General features: G+C 38.5%; 1 protein-coding gene across 4 annotated transcripts in view; it reads right to left on the minus strand.

The window, feature by feature from the left end:
- MYO1B (myosin IB) overlaps positions 1 to 24,699 on the minus strand; it is a 184,379-nt gene that overhangs the window by 51,567 nt on the left and 108,113 nt on the right. For all 4 annotated transcript variants that reach the window (XM_011936421.1, XM_011936423.1, XM_011936424.1 and 1 more), the window contains exons 7-13: positions 24,325 to 24,388; positions 12,783 to 12,881; positions 11,286 to 11,389; positions 9,783 to 9,930; positions 9,386 to 9,504; positions 3,778 to 3,864; positions 3,113 to 3,178 (exon numbers count right to left, since the gene is read on the minus strand). In XM_011936421.1, coding sequence (XP_011791811.1) covers positions 3,113 to 3,178; positions 3,778 to 3,864; positions 9,386 to 9,504; positions 9,783 to 9,930; positions 11,286 to 11,389; positions 12,783 to 12,881; positions 24,325 to 24,388 — 687 coding nt within the window. The remainder of the gene's footprint in view (positions 1 to 3,112; positions 3,179 to 3,777; positions 3,865 to 9,385; positions 9,505 to 9,782; positions 9,931 to 11,285; positions 11,390 to 12,782; positions 12,882 to 24,324; positions 24,389 to 24,699) is intronic.

Raw genomic sequence — 24,699 nt, forward strand, 5'->3', positions numbered from 1 at the left:
GAGATCCGGCCACTGCACTACAGTCCGGGCGACAGAGCGAGACTCCGCCTCAAAAAAAAAAAAAGAAAAATATTGCTGCTGCGGCCCCATCCTCCAGAGATTGATATAATTGCTCTGGGTACAGCCTAGACATCTGAATGTGCAAAAGCTCCCCAGGTGATGCCAATGCACAGCTCTATGAGAACCACTGAAATAGAGTAATCCTCTGAAGAAAGGAAGAATATTTAGAAATATAACGCAGGCAGCCAGGCGGGCGCCGTGGCTCATGCCTGTGATCCCTGCACTTTGGGAGGCTGAGGCGGCTGGATCACAAGGTCAAAAGACCGACACCAGCCTGGCCAACATGGCGAAACCCTGTCTCTACTAAAAATACAAAAATTAGCTGGGCGTGGTGTTGGAGGAAAATCACTTGAACCCGGGAGGCAGAGGTTGCAGTGAGCCGAGATTGCGCCACTGCACTCCAGCCTGGTGACACAGCAAGACTCCATCACAAAAAAGAAAAAAAAAGGAAATATAACGTAGGCATTTTCATAAACTGAAGTTAAGTCTAGTTGAAACAGAGTTGAGAAAAATGATGGTATAACTTGCAGAAGGAGGACACCTTCAGCAACACAGGTATGGAGAGAAACTTGAATTAACCAGAAGTGAAAAATATTCTTGGATTGCTGAAGGGTATAGGGTATTTCACCCAGCACCAAGTTAAAGGATGTTTACACGGGAACATCTGACTTCTGTTCTGATTAGGTCTGTAGCAAACAAACTTTTAAAACATAATGTAGTTTCCTGATTAGACTTTTCTACCTGATAGGATGTGTCCTCTGGCAACAAGAGACTCTCAATCTTAGGGCCAAGACTCTAAAATCCATGCAGACAAGGAATATCTTCGTTATGTTTACTACTGGTATCTGGTAACTCAATAAATACTTGAGAAATGACTCAAATTGTTTATGAGTTATAACTCAGTTTCCTTTGAGTGTTATAAGCATTTCTTTTCCCAGGGCTAATTAGATCTTAGGACCTACTGGAAGACAAAGTCAACTAGATATCCCATCATAATCTCATTAACCTATTTTTTTTAAAGTTTCCATGTGTTGTGACATGATATTAAGCCCTTGCCCATTAGCTTAAGATCAATAATCTTTTTCTAGCAAAATTAAAACAAAATCAGTTTCTTTGACTTTAGAAATGTCATTGAATGTATCCTCTTAATCTAACTTTCCAGTGCAATCTCTGCTTACCATCTCCCCTGCTCGTGAAAACATTTAAATCTACATCAGCACAGCAATGTGTCAGGTAATAAGTCCTTTTCCCTGCCAACTGTAAAGAATGACTTTGACACTCGGCCCATTTAGTGACAGTAACCTGAGGTCTCACTAGAAAGAAATTAATATCGGCAGTCATTTCTGAGTGTACTCAAGCATTTCTCTTAACTCAGAAACCTCTTCCCTTTCTACCAAGGAATTGGTAGCTTTCCTTTGTAGATTCTGCTAAATGGGCAACAATACAAGCAGATGCTGTGCTGAAGAACTCTGTTCCAGGGACCCCATGGGCACAGCCACCAGCACACACACTTCCATCTAGGAAGGCACCCAGTGCTGGCCAGGAGCTTGCAGTGATGATGATGGCAGAGAAATAGGGGAGTCAAGACACTTACCGTATTTCTTTCTTTCTTACTTCCAGATATTGGGGAACCTGTTACTTTGGGAAGAAAGGTGAGGAAGTGCCCCTGGTCTCAATCTTAGTAAGAAAGAAAAGCAATAAATGAAAATATTAAAAGTGCCTGGAGTTTAGGTGCTGAGTCTGCCACTAAGTAGCTGTATAACCCTAGGGAGTTACTTGACCTGGGGAACTTTACTTTCTTATCTGTAAAATGGGATTCGTAATAATAACAGCTACATCATGAGGCTGTTTTGAAAAATAAATCAGACAATACATACACCACTTGCCACAATGCTTACAAAGAGTGGGCCCTCAATTAGTACCTTCCATTAACTATTAAATATAGAATACGATTGAGGGAGAACATACTAACAAAAAGGCATTCGCTAGCAAGGTCTGGTTTAGGTGAAAGGAATGATCTGATGTTTTTTTCTGTGATTCTGTGACCCTGATTTTCTAGAACATGTAAATTCTTTGGGAACATTCTGGGCAGAGTCTGGTTCCTTAAAGAAATTCACAAATCTTACTTGTGGGGGAGAATTAAGAAATAAGGAGCCTGATCTACTTCTTATTTCCCTGAACCAAACTAAAATGCCACTCCTAAAAGTGAGAATAAATGTTTTAATAGATCCTTAAAACTCCTTCTAAATGTCAAAGTTAGCAGGGGGGCAAAAAGGAAATTTTAACATAAGTACATAATGATTATTTTATTTTCCAAATCACTTTTTTCAGGGGCCATGCTCATCTTCTCTATATCATTCTAATTTTGGGTATATGTGTTGCTTAACCAAGCACAAATGGTTTAAATACTTAATCTGTAACAAGCATAGAATCATTTAAAAAATTCACTATGAGCTTCAGCAGAAATTATTTCAACCTCTGTAGCAGAGTTCATTATCATAAGATCACAATGATGAGACTCAACAAGTCACCTAATCCAAACCCTCTTTCCCCGAGTCTCACAGATGAAATGACCAGCCCTGGCCAGGCCAGAACCTATGTCCAGCCCTCCTGTGGCTTTCTTTATGGCACCAACCTGCCACACTTTCTAAACCACACACAAATGGCCACAGCCATACTCATGTAGCTTGTTGGAAGCCTCATAGTTAGAAATCTAAATACGCAATTTCAAAAGTCAGGTACTAATACAAGTTCTTTTTAAGCAGCACTGTCTCAAAAATGCTGGCTCTCAGCATACACACAACAAACACACACACACACACACACACACTCTCTCTCTCTCTCTGGCACACATGCAGGAATACACAACCAAATGTTGTTACATCTACACAAAGATTACTTGGTAGATTCAAAGTGACAGTGTGTTACATCTACACAAAGATTATTTGTAGATTCAAAGTTACAGTTACTTATAATGTCTGTATAAGACAGGATTTAATTTCCAACCATTCCACTTTACTAAAGACATTACAAAAAAATTTTTAAATCTTACCTCGAAAATCTCAAAGCCATAAATGTCCAAAACACCCATGACCTTCTTTCTCACTTTTGTTTGTGCCTTAAAAAAGTTTCAAATTAAAGGGTTAATTAAGGCATGAAATGTAACACTACAAGCATCTAAGGAACATAGATATATATTACAAGTTAATCATGTTTCTTAAGTAAGAAAATAACTGTAATTTAGCTGTTTTTTTAAAAAACTTATGAGATGGGGCATTGCTATAGAACTTTTAGAAATTTTAATAATAGGTGATATATTTAAAGAAGGCATTAGTGGTGCCTTTCGAAATCACCTAGTCCAACACCTTCATTTTAATAATGATTAGATTATGATCTAGTGAAGTAAAGTGACATTTTCAGCGAAGTGTGTACAACTAGTTAGCAGGTGAGCCAGGCCAGAACCTGTGGCGCCGACCCCCAGAGTAACTCCACAAAGACCACCTGACTATTCACCAGTCAGAAGCAACACAAATGGAAAAACAAAATAAACCAAATCCCTGACAAATTTCAATCTTATACATGGTAAACTCCTTTTAAGGAATAATCTTTATAAGTGGTAATCAATTATTTGATTATAAATTTAAACTTTATTCAACTTAATGTTTATACTGTGAATATCATTTATTACAACTGATTTTGCTCATAGAAATTCAGTACCTTAATGCTTTCATTGATTCGATTTACCAACCACGAAAACAACCTGCTGTAGAGGTTTTTAGCCAGAGCATCACGGGCATAATAAGCCTATTAAAAAACAAAGAAACAAAACTTAACACTCACAATTCCACAATGCGTACTTTCAATAAAATCATAAAGATATTTTAAAAAAATATTCAAAGCGCTTTTATTTTACATTTCTTTGCAGAACCAGTTTTATTGTGCCATAAACAATCAAGTCGTTAAGAGAATAAGGCAAATTGTTTATACACAGTTACACTTTTTCACAAACCAGGAAACTAATTTTAAATACTGCAAAAAACTTTCACCACAAAGATATTTATTTCAATGTCATGGAACAGAGAAAAATCAGACGCAATTTAGATGTCCAACAATAGGGGGTAGTAAGAGAAACATGCCCTGAGAGTAATGTTACAGTCATCAGAGAGTGATGGTTGTGAAAATCAGGTAATGAAATGGAAATGCTCATCTAATGCAAAAATTAAACAACTGTATACTTAATATGATAACATTTTTTAAAACCCTTATACACAGAAATGGAAATTCAAAGGAGATATATTAAAACGTCTTTGACTGATGGAATCTGTAAATTTCTTTTCTTCACTCAATCTTTTTTTTTTATTTTAAAATTTTTTTGGAGACAGACTCTCACTCTGTTGCCCAGGCTGGAGTGCAGTAGCACAATCTCAGCTCACTGCAACCTCCGCCTCCTGGGTTCAAGGGATTTTCATGCCTCAGCTTCCTAAATAGCTGGGACTACAGGCATGTGCCACCATGCCCCGTTAATTTTTGTATTTTTAGTACAGGGTTTTTGCCTTGTTAGCCAGACTGGTCTTGAACTCCTGGCCTCAGGTGATCCACCCACCTCAGCCTCCCAAAGTGCTGGAATTAGAGAGGCATGAGCCACCATGCCTGGCCACACTAATCGTTTTGAGTATTAAAAAAAAACTTCCACAATGAGTTCTTTTAAGTTATAGAATGAACATAACCCCCTTATGCGCTTATCTCCTTTTAAAGCTATTCAGAACTACTTGACAAAGAGGCAGCAGACATGCATCTCTATGACTCTTAGAATCCAAAGGCTGGAGAAAGTCAGGTTTGGACAGCAGAATCTAAACACCCTTAAATGTACCAAGTGCCCAGAGCATACAGTAGGTACGTACTAATGAGATGTTTAATACCAGCATCCTGGGAGGCCTGGAGGTTGGGTGTCAGCAGCCTAACAAGGAACTGGCCTTGGGAGAGAAAAAACTTGAGGTTTTTGTTTCTATTTTCAACGTGCTGGCCATATGTGTGTATTTTGCTGCTTGTAAGTAAAAAGTTGGGTATTACTGTTAAAATTAATCAGTACGTTTTTATTTTACAAAGAGCACAACTTGTTAGATTATGTGGCAATACTTTCTCTACATTTCTTCCTAAATAAAATGTAACAACTTTAATTAACACATTCACTTCCCTGGCAACATAACACAGCTGAAGATAACACCTTTTCCCTTCATCTGACATTTCCATGCAAATTCCAAACCTCCCTCCCTACTCCAATTAGGGTTAGAGAATATACTTAGGAGTTGGCAACAAACAAACAAACAAACAAACAAGGGAGGGAATGCTTTCATAGTAGAAAATGCACGTCAAATGCTCAGAGAAATCAGAATATAATTGAGATGCATCTTTCCTCAGTACCCTTTCTTCTAGTTTTTACTTTCTTAAAATAGGTCATTTAAGTGCTTAGAATAATGCCTAGTACACAGTCTACAGATGTACTTATATTGCTTTCTGAAGTATCCTTTTCGTCTACTACTACCTCATGAGCCTATATAATTTCCAAATCCTTTCCTTTTTCTTCTTATGAATTGAAGTTATCTCAAAACACCATGTATTTGTTGATGAGCCCTTTTTTATCTTAATGTCATCCAGCTTTTTTTAGTTATATGCTGTCTACTTTCAACAAGCCACCATTTCAATAAGCAACTGAACTAACAGTGACAATTTCTTCTGGTAAACTGCTTTATATTTTTTAAAGTGTATTAACAGCCAATATTAATCTTCTTTGGTTCCTTCAACAATATTTATTCCAGGGATCTCAAACTCAAATGCTTCCAGAGACTGTGTGATAGAAATGAACAGGAAATGATGGCTCTCTCTGTCGGGGTTAGAGGATGCATTCCAGGCTAAAGGCACTCAAATTCAACATTTAAAGAGCAAACAAAACCAAAGAAAATACTACCCTTTAGTCAACTAAAAATACTGAGCTTTACCTGGCCCTAGGGGCTGCCAATTTGCCACCTAGCTGCCAATGTGCCGCCCCTGACTTCCTGAGCCTGATTCACACCACCTAATCTCCACAATAATATCCTATCAAGCAGTAAGGGAAGGAATGTCTATTCCCACTTAAGGACCACTAATATGGTGTGTAGAAATGAGGGAAGATTCAAAGTGCACTAATTTACCATCTCAGTTTCAAAGCACCCTATGAAAAGACCATGCACTTCTGCAGCTGCACAAAACTCACAGAGGAAAAGTCCAGGTGGAACGTGCTGCAGACATGGACAGTAACAACAGGCATGGTCCAGGACGGCAAGTGACAAGCAAGGGGAGACTCAGAGATGCACAGACGTGGGGCCCACCCTCCAGGAGCTTAGAGTTGAGCTAAGGAGATCAAACTAACACAGAGGAAACAAGCAGAGGGCAGGTGCCAAACTGCAAAGAAAAGGGGGTTCTGATGGGGGTGGGGGGTGTCTCAGGAGGCCTATTTGATCAAAGAAGTCTCCTTGGATGGGGCACAATCAGGTAGAGCATTTAGATGGACAGAAGGAATGAGCATGGCATGGGGGGCGACGGGCAGGCAGGAGGAGAGGCACCAGGTACACAGAACTAGCAAGGAATAAACTGAGGTAAGCTGTGTGGGATCAGATTTCAGAGGACATCAGAAGCCAAGGAAAGAGTGTTTAGGAGAAGCTGAAAAACTCTTGTCTTGAGTTTCTATTATTTCAGTATTAGTCCTCCTATCTAGAGAAAGGTCTAAACGCCTTGGGAAAAGGAGGCGTGGGACAATAAAGGTGATGCTGGGGCCCAGGAATTGAAACTATGAGGAAAGGCTAGTAAAACAAATCACTTTTCACAGGAATCAAAACCTCCCAGGCAACAGATCAGTGGAACCAGATACTCTGAATACTACATAAAAAACAAAACAAAACAAAACAAAAAACCCAGTTGACTAAGGAGCCGAATAGCTGAGGATCTCTAGCCAAATTCTTTTATGCCAAAGGTTAAGAAAACGTGGAAGTCTTCTTCAGTGATGTAAGGTGCCTAAAATAAGCTTAGAAAGTCAGAGGTACCTGGGCCTGGTTCCCATAAAGGATGATTTAAAAAGCAAGAGTAAAACACACAATTTTAAAAAGATTCAAAATATACATATTCCTAAAGGGCCTTTCTAAACAATACAGGCTTTTTCTTTTTTTTTTTTTTTTTTCTGAGACGGAGTCTCGCTCTGTCGCCCAGGCTGGAGTGCAGTGGCCGGATCTCAGCTCACTGCAAGCTCCGCCTCCCGGGTTTACGCCATTCTCCTGCCTCAGCCTCCCGAGTAGCTGGGACTACAGGCGCCCGCCACCTCGCCCGGCTAATTTTTTGTATTTTTTAGTAGAGACGGGGTTTCACCGTGTTAGCCAGGATGGTCTCGATCTCCTGACCTCGTGATCCGCCCGCCTCGGCCTCCCAAAGTGCTGGGATTACAGGCTTGAGCCACCGCGCCCAGCCTATACAGGCTTTTTCATGGCTTCCTTACAGCCTTAACAATTCCCACTCTGGCTACTGAAAATGTCCAAACTCGGTGGCTCTCAAAATGTGATCCTAGACCAGCAGCAGCAGCAGTGTCACTTTGGAATTTATTAGAAACGCAAATTCCTCAGTCCTACCCCAGATCCACTGAATCAAACACTGGGGGTGAGGTCTGCAAACCGTGTTTAGTCAGTCCACCAGGTGATTTTGATGCACGTTCAAGTTTAAGAACTACTGTTGCAGATTTGCCACTCTGGCTGCAGACTTCACCTTTCCAGCCACATTGCTCTGAATCCCTTCACACAGCTATAGCTGTAGCCAAGCCTGATCAATCCAGGTTCTCAAATCTGGCTTTTCTCAATGTTTTCTTTTTGATATGCCCTTTCAGCCATACTTTACACATCTAAATCCTTTGATTGTCTCCATGAGGTCTTCCCTAATCCCTTACTTCCCTACCCATGGCCTATGTGTGGGCTTGTGCTGTACAGGCTCTCAGCAGCATTTTCTTAATTAAGTAAGCTACTCCATATCCGACTGTGAATTAGTGAGAATGACCTGGACAGATATGACAGCAAAAGCAGTAACTTAGGAGGAAGGACAGGCAAAGGCTATAGCTAGGAAAGGATTGCTACAAACCAAATTTCCATATATATAAAGTTATGGTATTTGCCACAGCCAAAATAACTCACCTAAAATAAGATATCAATGTTGAAAGCTAAGAACACAAAGGCATTCTTGCATTACAGTAGGAAAGGCTGGTTCAGCAACAGAGAGCAAAAGCCTGGCTCCACCCTACTATTAATGGAGGCTTTATGGATAGTTATAAGGAGGATGAGACAACAAGAATACAGCTGGACAAAGTGGGCCTGAGTGGAAGTCCTAAGTTAGTAATTTAATTCTAGTCTGAGTCATTGACTGGTGGGAAAATGTGTAAGCCATAGCACAAAGGGATTTAGTGAAAGGGACTGCAGAAGCTGCCTGGGTATACATGTATGCACACAGGCATGCAACCATCCAAACACCCACCCACTTAACCTGAAGCAAAAGGAGAGAAGGCAGCAGCTCAGATGTGTGTCTTAGAAAGACTAACGACTTCACTGGCCCCAATATCAAGGGTAGAGGGGGTTCAAGAAGTAAGGCAGGGAGGCTAATTTGGCCACTTGACCACAAAACTGTCTTCTCCAAATCAGTAAATGACAACTCCATGTTTCCAGTTGCTTGGGCCAAAACATTAAATCACCCTTGATTGTTCTCTTTCTCTTAAACCAGCTAGCACCAGCAAGTCCTGTTGCCTCTACCCTCAAACAACATCCACAATGTGACCACTTCTCACTGACTCCACTGCAACTACCTGGTTCAAGCCACCATCTTCTCTGGCTTAGTGCACATCTCCTTGAAGGTCCCTCGCTTTCACTCCTTTTTCCCTGACCCTCTGCTCTCCACATCACAACCAGAGTGACCCTCTGAAATACAAGGCAGTCATGCCACTGTTCTGCTCAAAACCCTCCAGTCATCTCCCACCTCACTTCGAGTCTCCTTCCCTGGCCCAGGGAGCTCATTGATCTTACCTAGTTTGCTACAGCACTTATTTCTTACTTCTACTGATTATTATCTAATTCCCTCTACCAGAATTTTAAGCTCCATGAGGGCAGAGATCCTTATCTGTTTAGTTTACTGCTCTGTTGCCAATGCCTAGAATATAGTACAATGATTGAGATAACAGCTTGTAAACTAAAATCTTTCTTTATACTTATATGAAAATAGCACAGACTTTTAAGAAACTTTCTTCTGTACATTATGTTTCACCCACCTGAGCCACATTCAGTGTAGTTGAAACTTTCTCCTGTTTGGCTTCAACTGTTCGGAAACTGAATGCTCGTTCTAGAACTGACTGATCAATGCCGGTCAATTCACAAATTTCTTTTAACTCTGTGGGAAGGTGGGGGATGGACACAAAAAGTGACTGTACACGTGCTGCTAGTAATAATTTTGAAGGCTTAGGATGTTCTTTCTAAATCATAATCAAACAGATCAGTATAAAACATATACATCAAAAAACAAAGCTTAGCTACAATTCTATTTCTGCTCAGTTTCATTAGAAAGCTTTCTCACACCAATGCAAAGCAGAAGTTTTACTTTCTACATTAAAAACTGGGCAGAAGTTCAAAGCAAGTTTCCTAAACAAAGTTGATTCTCCGCGGATGTACCATTTTTATCTTTGATTTTGCTTTCATCTAGACCATTCACTCGAGATTCAGGCTTGAACTCAATGTTCCCCAGTTTCAACACCGCTGCCACCACTGCCAAGACAGACTCAGCTTCATGATCCATAAAGCCCACAATCTGCATGGCATTCTGGGGAGAGAAAAAAAAAGCAACTATTTTTTTCCCCGTAGTTCTTTCCTTTTCTGTTCTTTTCTTTTTTAAAATGAATCATATTACAGATTTATTTCTGGGGGAAAAAAACCCATAAAAGACAAAGCTATATCGAATTCAGTGGGTTCCAACTGTGATTCGAGGAACCCTGGGGGACCTCTGGTGCTGTGGTGGGGGTTGGGGGGGCATGTAAAGAGGAAGACAGAAGAAACAGGGGGATGAGAGCAGAGCCTTGGGTGTCCACCTCCACTTCAACCACAGCAGCTCAGTTTGTATATATGTTGTTTTTTTTACACTGAGGTTTTGCTACTAGAAACAAAACCAACTTGTACAACTCCATACAAAGAAAAGCTCTTCACTCATTTTACATATCAGAAAAACTGTGGTTTGCAAAGGTGAAGTGCCCAGCCCAAGATACTGGGTAACAGGAGGCATCTGTTCATTCATAAATTTTTACAGAGTGCTAACTACGTGCCAAGCAAAGTGGTTCTAAAACCAGTCTTGGACTCAAGGTTTAAACAAAATCATGTCCAGGGATCAACAGACTATTGCTTCCATATGAAGATGTTTATATAGTTTTCTAAAATGACATACTCTGAGAGATACTTTCTTTTTGAGAACAGCTGGCTTTTTAAAAATGGCTAGGCTACATAGCAATGGGAGTAATGCAAGTTTTGTTATTATTGTCAAACATATACAGAAGTAGAGAGAGCAGGGAAAGAACCCACATGTCCTTTCACTCACCCTCAACAATTAACGGATGCCAATTTTGTTTTATCTATAATTCATCCTACTCTCCCCTTTCCCCATCACCACAGCTGTCTCATTTGCAAGTAAATCCCAGTTACCACACATTAAGACAGAAAACAGAGTATAGTGTTATTTAAAATCATCTTTTCTAATGAATGTGGAATGCTAAACGCTCTGGTTTATATATGAGTTTCTAAAACTGTATAAAAATGAGATTTTTTTCTGTCTCAAAAGTAGTTTTGATTTAACATGATCCAAAGGCAGTTGGAAATGAACTTTTGCCATAAAAAAATTTGGAATTTAAAAATAACCTTAAAGGAGTCAAACCCCAGGATAATATAATAAGAAAGCTCCTTATGATAAATGGTAAAATCACCCGCTCTAATAAAAGCATGGCCTTCACAATCTTGTGTGATTTTTGAGCTAGTAAAAAAATCAAAGTAACAAAAATAGAATTCTTGTATAATTCTAAAACCTCAGGGAGAATGAGCTACATTTTAAAGAAAACTCAGAATTGGCACCAGCTCCCGCTAAGCAAAGCAGTGGCATGCAGTTTAAAGCCTGATGAAAGCACTACATCTTACCCGCACAGTTCTAAAATTTGCTGCATCATCCACTCCATTCACTTTGGCCGAATCCAGACTCAGGTAGTTGTATCTGCTGAAATCCCTCTCCAGCTTAAGTTTATCTATTGAATCAAAGACATAAGCTGTTAGGTTGCTTCAATAAATCCAATCTTTAATATCTCATTCCCTTTGATATCTTGTTCACATCGGTAAAATGGCTTTGGGATTAAGTACTGAATCAAAAGAACAAAAATTATACCCAAATATCAGTTAATGGCATATTCTTAAAATGACTTTTATCACTGTGATAGCACACTTTGTTTTACACTTATCTAGATAAGTCTCTTTCGAGTTTTTATCATAAAAAATATCTTCAATGTATTATTTCATTATAACATATGATGTCTGCCTGGTGATTCCTTCACCATTGGATATTTGGGTTCTCTCTAGTTTATAATAATAAATATAGGGCAGTGATAAATGTCTTCATACCAATTGTTTTTTGGATTCATTTGAATTATTTTGTTGGCATATAGTCCAAAAAGTGGTGTGATTGGATGGCAGCCTCTAATTGTAAGAAGTCCTCGCTTTGAAGTAACACCCACAGCTCTGAGCAGATCAGTACACCACAAGCTCCAAGCAGATCAGTGACAACTCTGCTAGCTTGATCCTTAATACCTTTTGCTAATATACGCATAGTAGATACTTCAGGGCTGTTTTAATTTGCATTTGTTGATTATTAGTGAAGATGACTTTTCCTAAGTGGTACTGACTTTTCACAGCTCTTCTTGTTTGAACTATTTGTTCACTACTTTTCATCATTTAGCTATTGGCTATTAGATAGTATCTTTGTGGTATTATGCTAATTCTCTAAAATTCCAAAGGCCAGATTTTTATCTCTTGTATCAACTGCAAAATGTCTTCTCCACTATTTTTAAATATTCGCCTAACAATTTGTTTTTATATAATTGTACTCATTTAATTAGAACGCTGATAATTTTCTCTCCCCAAAGAGAAAAAATATATTCTTCCATTTTATATTTTAAATGTATGATCAGTCCCTGCCCTACTAATCGGCTTTGGCGAAGTCCAGACTGAGGTAGTTCTAGCTGCTGAAATCCCACTTGTGTCAACTGAATCATCTGCACAGTCCTCAACACATCGGAGATGTATGGCACAGTATCTGGTGAGGTATAAGAATATTACACATACCCTGGGGTGTGGTAGAAGCCAACACACTATGTTCTTCACTTCAACTAGAATCATGGAAAATTCTTGAGAAGGAAGGGGCAAAGCATATGGAATATGTTTTAAAGAGAATGCTTCAGAAAGTGCTGTGACACTGAAAATTAAAACACAGAAACAATTCAGGCACGAGGCCTGTAATCCTAGCACTCCGGGAGGCCAAGGCAGGAGGATCACTTGAGCTCAGGAATTAGAGATCTGCCTGGGCAACATAGTGAGACTCCCAGCTCCAACAACAACAACAACAACAACACAGAAACAGAGACTTACTGAGGAGCTCTTCAGAGGCACCAGAGAGCAGTTGATAGAACACATGGAAGTTTCTTTCACCTCTTGGCTGTTTAACAACCCGAGATTTCTCTAAAAGATCTAAAGAGAAGAGTTAAATCATAGTATGGCATTTGTTTCACCTTCAAATCCACCATGCTTTTTTTCCTTCTCACTTTCTTTTTCACTTTCTATTCTGCATTAATAAAATGAAATAATAAAGGAAGCTATATTTTCAGTTCTACCTTCAGGAAGAAGCACAACTCTAACGAAAATCACACTGAGTTTCATTTTCACATAATGAAAATCCTACACAGGTCACATTCTTTTTAAATAATGAATATATAAATAAGTTACATTCAACACGCTGATTAAAGATAATATCATTTTTATTTTAATAATGCTCTTGATTTTTTATGACATTAAATTCCTGAAAATGTAACATTACAAATGTAAGCAATGAAATACAGCCATTCAATTATGAGTCTACCTAGTAATTATAATAAAAAATTAGTTAACACTTTGAGATCTTATTATGTGCTAACTGCTTTACAGAAAGTATCCCACTGAATCCTCACAACCATTTTATAAGGTATCATTCTATAGCTGAAAACACTGATAGTTCAGGAGTTTACATAACTCAGCTGGCAACCTGTGGAACTAGGATTTGAAATCAGGACTCTTGCACCCACATGGCCCACTACCTGGGAGATGCAAAGCAGAGTTTGTGGATATCTTGAAGTCTTAGAGAAAGATGGTTCTCATTGATTTGGTGTCATTTGATATTATATTTTCACTGACCCCAGATAATTTTCAACCCATAAATCTGAGGTTTTACCAAATTTTCAAATGGGGAAGGGGGAAGGAAGGGAGGGACGAGAAAGGAATTCACTATGGCAGTATACAGCACGAGGCAAAGTACAATGGAAGAGGATATTCTTGCCTGGAGCCCTGCTTATCACTGACTAGTGATACAAAAGGCTGTGGGCAAAGGCAAACTTCAACTACAAAATTCCAAATTAGTAATGTCATCATTGAGCACTAATTCTAGAGAACACACAAATTTGACGTCCCCCAATCAGGCTGCAATCTAAAACGTCACGAAAAATGCTTGGTAAGGGAGAGAAAGATGTGCCATTTAATCTAGGAACAATCATTCAACTTTTTAATTTGTATTTCCGGAACCTACACCAGCATTTACGGAGGAGTTTAGGTAGAGTGAAAGGGCATATATTTGATGAATGAGAAGTCCTAGGGTGCTCCAAATACATAAGATTGTAAGAATAAAGAGATGCAGCGTAAGAAAGCATAAAAAATTAAGCCAACTGAAAAATAACAAAAATATGTAAATACAAAAATTATTAGGCGCAGGATGCTGCAGATTTTTCATGTTCTCCAGCTCTCATATGACTTGGAAGACTGCCAGTGTCCTTAAATCATAGATGGAAAATAATGAAGCCTTCATATTTAGAAAACATGAAAACAAAACAAAAAAACCCCAAAGGTTGAAAAGTACCAGTGGGATATAACTTAGGGAAAAAAGGATTGTGTAATAATTACCATCTCTAAACAATGGAATGTTTCAGTCAATTAATATGTAAAAACTGACGTGCAAAGCAGAAGACAGACTAAATACGTAATGTTAAAGATGTAGTACGATTTTACTTATCACATGACTGAGCTTCTGTGCGATCCTGTAACAGTTTCAGAAGAAAAAACCCACAGGGCATGGGCACATTCTTCACTGAAAAGCTAATTTTTATAGGAAATTCCTCCAGTTTAGAAGAAAGTGGCTTGATTACATAAAAAATATAAACGCTACATTTGACTTCATCCATTCATGCACAAGTCTCTTCAAACAGGTCATCTACTGCTAACGCGCTATGTGCCAGCGATTTGGGAAGAAGCCTGGCACCAGCTGGACACATGCTGACCTTCCACTTGGCCTACAAAAGTCACACGTGTTCCTGGCTGCTCTTGCCACCCAAACCAACAGCAGCAGCTCTCTTCACAGTGAGATGCCAAGGCCTTTGTGAGTGAGGACGAGGTGAGCTGCTATCCTCTCACCTTACAGTGGCACCTTATAATGATGACAAGCGATTGTTTAGCAGCACTTCCACAATCACATTACAGGGGGGCTGGGCACGGTGCCTCACGCCTGTAATCCCAGCACTTCGGGAGGCCAAGGCAGGCGGATCACAAGGTCAGGAGATCGAGACCACCCTGGCTAACACAGTGATACCCTGTCTCTACTAACAATACAAAAAATTAGCCGGGTGCAGTGGCGGGCACCTGTAGTCCCAGCTACTTGGGAGGCTGAGGCAGGAGAATGGCGGGAACCCAGGAGGCAGAGCTTTCAGTGAGCCGAGATTGCGTCACTGCACTCCAGCCTGGGGGACAGAGTGAGACTCTGTCTCAAACAAACAAACAAACAAATGAACAAACAAAAAACAAACAAACAAAAAACCACAATCACATTACAAAAGCAAACTGTAGTAGGTCAAGACATGAAATAACACCTTCAAAAAGCCCATGACAACACTACACTGTGCAACAGCAACACACTGGCCAGTCTAGTGTCTGACACCTTTTGAATAAATGCTCACAGACATTGCAGAGTGCAGAAATGGCAATGGCTGTAAGAGTCAGCAGGTAACAACTACCAAGTTAAAGAATAATATTCACTTGTGTGTGATGTGAAAAGGAATGCTGGCCAAATGTACTTTGTGAACTGTGCACACTGAAATCATCAGTGATTACTCTCATATTCAAATGTGAAACATGATACTATCATATTCTACCCTGAACACCTTCCCTGAGGTTGGTTTTATAATCCCTATTTTACATACAAGAAAATGAGGCTCGCATCCCAGTCTTGGTAAAAGCAATAGAGCCAGAATTCAAAGCTCTGGGTGACTAGGGATCATGCTTACAGTCTTTACAATTTTCCAGCCAAAAAAAAAAAGGCTATGTCCTTAAACACTTGGAAATGCTGTACTTTGAATAAATACATGAATTCACCTGAGCAACTCAATCACAAGATGAGGAATCTTTTATTACAAAGCAGCTGAAGGTTTTACCACTTAAAATACTTACTCTATTACCCTAGAGCCTCCAATTTCAGTTTCTTTATGACTCTTCTCGTAAGTCACAAGCTTCCAGGTAGAAAAGTAATCAGGGAAAATGTTTGCCCCCAAACAATTTACTCATGCTTAAGACCATTCCTTATTGGTTTTCTTCCCCTAAATGTGTATGCACCAACATAATCTAACAGCTTGAAGCCATACCAAATAATTACTCAAAGTAGAGAACATAAATTCAATTCACTATAGGGATTCACCACCTGACTATTTTAATTTACTTAAATGTGCCCCCGAATTAAGTCAAAGCAGAACTTTTGCACAGCCTTCTCTTCTGCCTTAGGTGTACTTCTACCACCACCAGTTGAGCCTCTGCTAGCAAGATTTAGTAAAGAAGAGTTATTATTAGACACTGGATATTCAGTACAGAAGAGATATTCTAGATATTCTAATGCAGCTACATCCTCCTCACAAGATACGAGTTTAAGTTTATATTAAATTTAGCATAAATTTCTATTTTAAGGAAAGAGATAAACATATTAAGCCACTCTAATGGGGAAGTTAAGGGGACAGGGACAAAGAAACAACGAATCAGAACCTGCCCCCCTGCCCTACTGCACTGTCACTGCCTGACTATCAACACGGAGCCTGGCCGTCATGTAGGGGCTTTCCTAGTTCGACTCATTACCAGCTAGTCCACAATACATATAGTGCCTGTGCACGTCAGAGACAGCCTTCCCAAGGCACAAGGTGTGAAAGAAATAGTCTAAGACTGTACCTGCTGGAGGATGAAGTTTTTTTTAACAGACAAATAAATAAAAAGACATGTATTGGTTGAGAAGAAAAAAAAAAATCACATCACATACTTTGGGATGTAACAGAGAAAGGGTTAGATAGTATGATAAAAGCTTCATTATTTTATGTATACTCTCCTCTCCTGGAAAAAGAAGTGGTCCAAATTCTTGATTAAGGCTAATTATGAAAAAAAATCAGCTTTGTCTTGTGAAGTGAGAAAGACAATGAAAGACTGATTGAAAGACTATCACTCAAACTGATGGCCTACAGAGACCCCGTGCCTCCTCTCCAGTTGCTCCAAGACGAATATTATGAAAAAAGCATCTCAGCGGCATTAAGGTTCTTTCAGTGAATTTATGCGTCCTCAGTAAAGCAAAAGGATACATTAAACAACAAGCATGTACCCATGATCTAACTAACTATAATTTATCTACCTTTTTCCTCTTGTCTTAATCACTCCCGAAGAAAAAGTACCAAACAACTAGTGAAGGAATGGGCATAACAGATGGTAGTTTCAGCGGAAAATTCTGATTATGAACTTATGTTTACTTATTTATTGGGATATATATTCTAAAATCTATCCTATACTTTTTCTGAAAAATAACCCTCAAGATTGACAACTAGGAAGGTTCACTCATGACAAATTTTAAAGATTAAAAAAATGGGGCAAACGTCTTCTTACAAATTATTCATTCACTTTGTATGTATACTATAGTAAACAAAAAAAGGTATGAACATCGACCTCAGGGCTCCGACAGCCGTGGTTTCACATGATTCTCTATCAATTTGCAGGTTTGCTTTGAGGGATCTAAAGCATCTGGCATGCCATGATATTACAATTCTTCCCCTACTTCCACCGCACTTTGCAGCATTTTAAGAAATCAACTTCAAAGTTTTCACTCAAAAGTCAGTATCCTGAAGTTATAAAATCAGCATTAAAGATAGCTAGACCTATTGCATTCAAGTTCTGAAAGGGTTTCCAGTGTTTGTACAGGAAAAATTACCTTGGGCTCTAAAGCACTAAGAAAAACATAGCTTATTATATACGTAATTACTGTTTTTTATTAGGGTTTTGTTATATACATATAGAATATATGTATTTTCACAACAGATTGTTTTCTCATGCAAATTTAATGTTTATCTAATAATTGAAAATTTGTTCATGAATGTATCTGAATCTAAAATTCTAGACCCAATCCTGAAATAAAAGTAATGAAATATCTGGTCTTTACTACCTTGATTTACTACCCTAATAAACACAGATTAATGAATTAATTAATTAATCTGAGGTTAATTTAGATATATTTCAACACCTGGCTTCTTCAATATTTGTATATAGTCTCATTTCATGATAAATAGTCTTTTTTCATGACAAACATATTTTGTAAAAAGAACAAGAAAGTAAAACTGAGATAAAGGGAAAGCATCTACTTTCATATAAAGGCACCCATTACGAAGTCACAGCACTGCTCTTTTGAAATTTCAGTATTTCAGTTGTATTGCTACAGATACTTCACAAACAATGATTGACTATTTCTGTCTTCTTCAGGAGCTTTAAAACTCAAAACTCAAAAAAAAAAAAAAAAAAGCTCAGCCTTGTATGTATTAGAAATTAGGCAATGTATTGACTTAAGTTTTTGATTTGTGACCCTAAAAAGGCAGATTAAAAACAGACACTTTATTAAGGAATATCCACTCGCTCCTGAGAACTGACCCATAGACAGGGAGTCTTCTATTTCACCTCAGTACATGTATTCCCAGAAAACTGATCAGAGTTTCCTTTAGGAAGTGTTCTAACAGGCAGTTTCATGCCTTTTATTGATGACTTTCCATCAATAAAATCAAATATATGACATAAAAGGAAGAACAAAGCTGTAAATCTCAAACAATTTAAAAGAGTAAAATCACGTTCCATACAAAATGGCATGAATGCAGCACACACACAGATTAAACAATGTGCCATGAGATAGCACATAAAGATATAAGCCAATTGTGTCATAAATTCAAAAGAAATGCGAAAAAACAAAGCAATCCAGAGTAATCTGTTCCATCCTCCATCTCCATTGTGAGGAGGGTGGCCGTTTCCTTTTGCTTTACGTTTCCATGTGGAAGGATCTCCTTAGAGTAACTCGCCCAGCCTGCTGGCCCCTTACTCACTCCTCCCCAGGACAAGAAAAAAGACTTTGCGGAGCAGTGAGATTTGCAGAAGAAAGGGCCATGCACAGAGGACTTAGCTCTCTGGGTTCCCCACACTGTGCACACATCTGGCTCTACTCCTCAGTGCTAAAAGACAGATGGGGCAATGCACACAAGGAGAGGCCAGCAGTTGCTTAATATTGTCAATCACTGCCTCACTACCAAAGTGCCAAAGGACTACTAACACACCTACTTGGGTGATAAACCAAAAGACACTTTCCTCAACCTTGCCTTTAACAGTAATATAAAGCCACTTCTTCTCCAGCTTGATTCTTGTGCCTATTTGACAAGTGCTTCCAAACTGGGTGGGGGAAAGGATATATTATCAATCACACCCCTGTATTGATTAGTTTTTGCTGCATAACAAATCACCCAAAACTCAGCAGCTCAAAACATACCATTTATTAGCTCATGATCACGAGTGTCAGCTGGATATTTCCGGCCTGAGCCAACTTGGCTCATCTCTGTTGGGCTTGCTCACGGGTTGGTTGTCTGCTGGCAGCCGTCTAGGCTAAGATGTCCTCACTCCTGTGTCTAGCAGTTCATTCCATGTGTCTCTCCTCATCCAGCAGACTAACCCAGGCTCATTCACATGATGGTGATAGTAAATTCTCAAGATCAGCAAAAGAGGACAAACTCCAATACATCAACAATCCTCAAGTATCTGGTTGTGCTGTATTTGCTAATTGTTCCATTGATCAAAATACATCTCCCAGCCAAGCCTTGAGTAAATGAGAGAGGGGACTCATCAAGGATGTGGACACAGGGTGAGAAATTATTGTGCTATTTCTGAAAACAATCTATCAGACCGTGGCTGTCTAAAATAAAATGATTACAAATTGTTTGACACTCTTTCTGTTGAGAGGTATGATCTGTGTCTCTGCCCCTGAAACTGTGCAAGCTGGTGCCCACTGTGACTACACAGAGTACAGCAGAAGTGGCATGCCATATGCTTTCCCAGACTACTTCAGGCTTCCTCTTCAACCTCTTAGAACACTGGTTGCCAGGATGTTACTTTCCTCTCCAAACCTAGTTGTAATACTGTGAAACACCCAACTTGTTGTACTCTAAGTTTGAGGTTGTAGGGGGCAGGGGTTATTAGGCAGTACAGCAAGAATAACAGGAACATAGACCAATCACAGCATTTGCCTCCCTTCATAATTAGCAGAATTTTTTTTTTTCAAGTTGAACAAAGTCAGTACCAGGAGAAGTCTGACTACCAATAATTTTGTTTGCCTTTCTGAGATTTAGGAAAAGTATTTATTTAGAAGTATTTTTAAATGATTCGCACAGAATATTCAGACAAAATTTTCTAATAAAGCAGAAGCTTTATTTCTCAAAAAAACTCTCAACTGTACATAATTACTTCTGTGATCATTAATTCATCCAACAAATATATATAAGGTGCTTAATACTGTTTTTTTTTTTTTTTTTTGAGACGGAGTCTTGCTCTGTCACCCAGGCTGGAGTGCAGTGGTGCAATCTCGGCTCACTGCAACCTCCACCTCCCAAGTTCAAGTGATTCTCCTTTCTCAGCCTCCTGAGTGGCTGGGATTACAGGCACGTGCCGCCACGTACAGCTAATTTTTGTATTTTTAGTAGAGTCGGGGTTTCACCATGTTGGTCAGGCTGGTCTCAAACCCATGACCTCATGATCTGCCCGCCTTGGCCTCCCAAAAGTGCTGGGATTACAGGTGTGAGCCATGGTACCCAGCCTATGTTCGACACTATTTTAGTTGCTGGTCATTCAGTAATGAACCAGACTAAGGCTCTGTCCTTATAGAGCATGTATTTGATGAAAGGCTAGAGACAATAAACAACTAACTATACTGAAAAAAGCAAATATTTATTGAGTGTTCACTATGTACCAGGCACTATTACAAGTGCTTTAGATACTAATACATAATCTATACCTCAAGACAACCTATGCAATCGGTCCTATAGTTATTCTCATTTCAAAGTGAAGAAATGAAGGCACAGAGAATGAAGTAATCTGCTGTCTTTTGTTTAGACACTGGAAACCACATGATAAACCAACAAGAGTTGCAAAAGTAGGCTCATGGGTGTGCCCCAAATAATGGACAAGGAAAAAAGAGCCTGCCTTTATATGCACTTACACACCTACTGTGTCAGGTATTACACTAGGCTCTTGACATGGTAATGTGAACAAGACAACCTCTCTTGTTCATAGTTCGCTCAGGTATATGCACATGTGAAATAACAGTTTCTTCACAGCGTATATTTCTCTGTGCTATTCTTCTTTTAGAAGATAGAATCCCTTGCAACTTGTACCATATGTTCTCCACTGTCTAAACTGCCACCAAATGCCTGTGATATTAATTTTAAAAATTGGTTTCCAAAAGCTTCCAGTTCGTAACACCAGATGCAAAATCCCCAAATACAAAAACATAAATATTATCAGACCAACAAACCTTAACAAAGTAGAAGTATCATTTTACATTACCTAAACATTTGTATGTGTTTCTATATTTTATCTTCTCTATTGAAGCAAATGTTTTGCCATCTTCTATTTTAATACCTCTCTTAAAGACACTAACCTTAGGGATATGTAGTTTTCAAGTGAGTTCCAGACTTAATTTGTCTCTTTTACAAAAAGAGAGAGAAGTTACTGGGCTTTCTTTTCCTTTCCACTTTCTGGGTACACAATTGGCTCAAGGGATATTGTGCCTTTTTCAAGGTAAGAGTTTTTGCCAATGACAATCTATGCTTTCACTAGGCAGCTGCTAGAAAAGGAGGCAAAATATACTTCCTACAAAATGGCAAATTTTGTCTTCTTTTCTATGCTACAAGAAGCTAACTTTTAGCTTCTTTAGTTTGGAGAGAACACAAGATGGTTTATCCATTGCTTTAAACTCCCTTCTGCCAGAAGGCAGCAGCTCCCAATGACCACCTATGAGTCAGTTCTCTATACAGGATGAAATTTCCTGCTCTTACCACTAATGTATTCCTTTTCTCTCCAAAGCAAAGGATACTCTTAAATACCAGGGTGTTCCCACTACCACAAATTTCAATATAATTTCACTGTGGGAACAAATGGTAACAAACACCATATGAAATCCATTCATGAAGCTATATTAATCTTAATTGGAAAAGAACTGAGTGTTTAATATTTATTCTCCACGGATACTGCAAGAATCAAGGGATAAGACATTTGTGCTTAGAACTTAAACTTCAAAATTTAAAACCAAAGTTGTTTTCTAATCCCTATAATAAAATTATCCTGAATTATTTTCCTAAAATCCTCAAGAGTAATATTGATTAAATCATTCCAAAATGTTCAGCTGTAAGTTCTGCAATGAAAATAGTAAACCTACTCTCATTTTTAAAAAGTGTTTTATTAATTTTATAGCTAGAGTTAATTTGTCTTGTAAAAAGAAAGCACTAAAGACTCATGAGTATCATTCAGAATAAATACTCATCATTCCTTAAAATGGTGATCTTAAAACTGAGGCACACCACTAGCTGGACAGCTCTGATCAGCTGCCATATACTGTAAAAGCAGTTTTCCTAACAAGTTTGGCAGGGGTTATAATCATTTACCTTTGGTTATATCATAATTTGCATGAGTACTTTTACTCCCATATTTTGTGTATGAAATCATTTAACTGAAGTAGCACTATCCCATTCAACTTCAATTCATATTAAAACTTTCTCTTCAAGGCATTTCTCTAATAATTAAACATTCTTATAAATATGGACAATCCCAACACATGGCATACAAAAGTGTGTAGTTGGGCAAACTAAAATGGAAACTTCATTTATTTATTTTTGAGATGGGGTCTCATTCTGTCACCCAGGTTGGAGCACAGTGGCTCAACCTCGGCTCACTGTAACTTCCGGCTCCCAGGCTCAAGTGATTTTCCTACCTCAACTTCCTGTGCTGGGACCACAGGCATGCGCCATCACATCTGGCTAATTTTTTGTATTTTTGGTAGAGACGGGGTTTCACATGTTGACCAGGCTGGTGTCAAACTGATGAGCTCAGGTGATCCCCCCGCCTCAGCCTCCCAAAATGCTGGGATTACAGGCATGAGCCATTTGCGCCCAGCCAGAAATTAAATTATTTAAGAACTACAGAATGCTGGAAATGGGAAGAACCATGGAATTCATCCAGTTCAATCCTATCATTTTAAAGGTGAGAAATCTCTATCCCTAGATGGTTACTCTCTGAATCATGATGTAAAATTTTTTTTTAAATCAGCTGCATAGTTTGACCAAATTAACTAAATAATAATTTTCAAAGGGCATTCTTCTGCTAGGGCTAGTCAGGAAGATCTCAGTGGCATCTGAGAGTGCCAGGATTCTGGGCTACCCATCTCCTCTTCAACCAGATCAGGTCTCATTTTACCAGTACCATCTTTGGGGTTCAGCATAACATCGTCTTTGAAGACGAAATGCCACTGTTATAAGAAAAATAAATGTGCACACTTTGGATACTTCAGTCAACTCTTTTTTTTTTTTTTCTTTTTTTAGGTCTAAACATAAATTTTTTCATTCTAACAATCCCAATAGCACCATGGGATGGTGAGGCAGGCAGGGGTAGGAAGAGATTCAGTTCTATGGTCCTCAAAAAACCCAGAGGACTCAAGAGGACAACCAGACTGTGGCTGGGGTGCACAAAGCCCTGAGTCATCACCTTACATTTTCCAAATTTCCTCATTTTCCATGAGTCAAGAGGAGCAGGGACATCAGGGTTGTGCCGTGGGCGCCACAGCTCCCAAGCACTGACAGCACTGTCATTTTTATAAGAGACACTGAAAACCCCGAGTGGCGCTCATATACCCACTTTAGAAAACTCTGCACCTAGGCTAGTATGAGCAGACCTCATCTGACTGTGTTTTTTTTGTTGTTGTTGTTTTGTTTTTTTTTACCTTTCACATAGAATATTTCACTTCCACAGTCAAAAATCATGTCTAAAGAAAGTTAAAAAATCTGTTTTACCTAACAAGTGTATCACATTCCAATCACTTAAATACACTGGAAGAGAAGAAACATTTCTCAAAGTAAGACTGAAGTACAGGTCTATTCCTTTTATTGAATAAATATTACTCCAAAAGTTATTAATTTGAAACCAATTATTTATATTTTGCTTTTTTATCATAAACATTTTGTTAAAGAAAATAACACTTAGAGGATCTTTTTTCATACAGGATTCCCTTAAAGACCTACAGGATTTTAAAAAGACCTATAGAATATAAAAAACAGTAAGGCAAATATTTATTTAGCAAACTCCTAAAAAGTTTTCCCAAGGTAAAGATGTTAAGTGATCTTTTAAAAGATTTATAAATTACATTATATTATAAAACAATCTGAAATGCAAAGCTTCAAGTTTAAAAATAAAGCAAGGAAACATATTCTTATGCCTCAAAGACACAAGTATCTAAGCTATTCTACTATAAATACATGTTTTAGTATTCTGAACTTCTTTACAAGGACTCAAGAAAAATACTCACAGTTACTTATTACTCCTCCTAGCGGATCGCCTTTAAAGTCAAATTCAATATCCATATATTTGCCCTGCCAAAGAAAGATTTTGTGAATTTTCTGGTTCATCTCAAAATATTCACTCAGTGTACTTCTTAGAGAATAGCAGACTAAGCCCTTATTTTTCTACATTTGTTTAAATGTAACTAAGAAAGACACAGTTTATATAACCAAGATGCAAAACAACATGCCTCCATAAATAATTCATACTAAATACCCCATTAGTTCAAAGCTAATATAACCCACTGCTAATTTAGGAACAAATCTTCTCAGCCACCATGTGACTTTTCCATTTCAGATTATCTTTCAAACTATTGGAGGATATGTACTCAATTCAAAAATAA

The sequence above is a fragment of the Colobus angolensis genome, unplaced genomic scaffold (genome assembly GCF_000951035.1).
Source record: "Colobus angolensis palliatus isolate OR3802 unplaced genomic scaffold, Cang.pa_1.0 Scaffold153, whole genome shotgun sequence".
NCBI lineage: Eukaryota > Metazoa > Chordata > Mammalia > Primates > Cercopithecidae > Colobus > Colobus angolensis.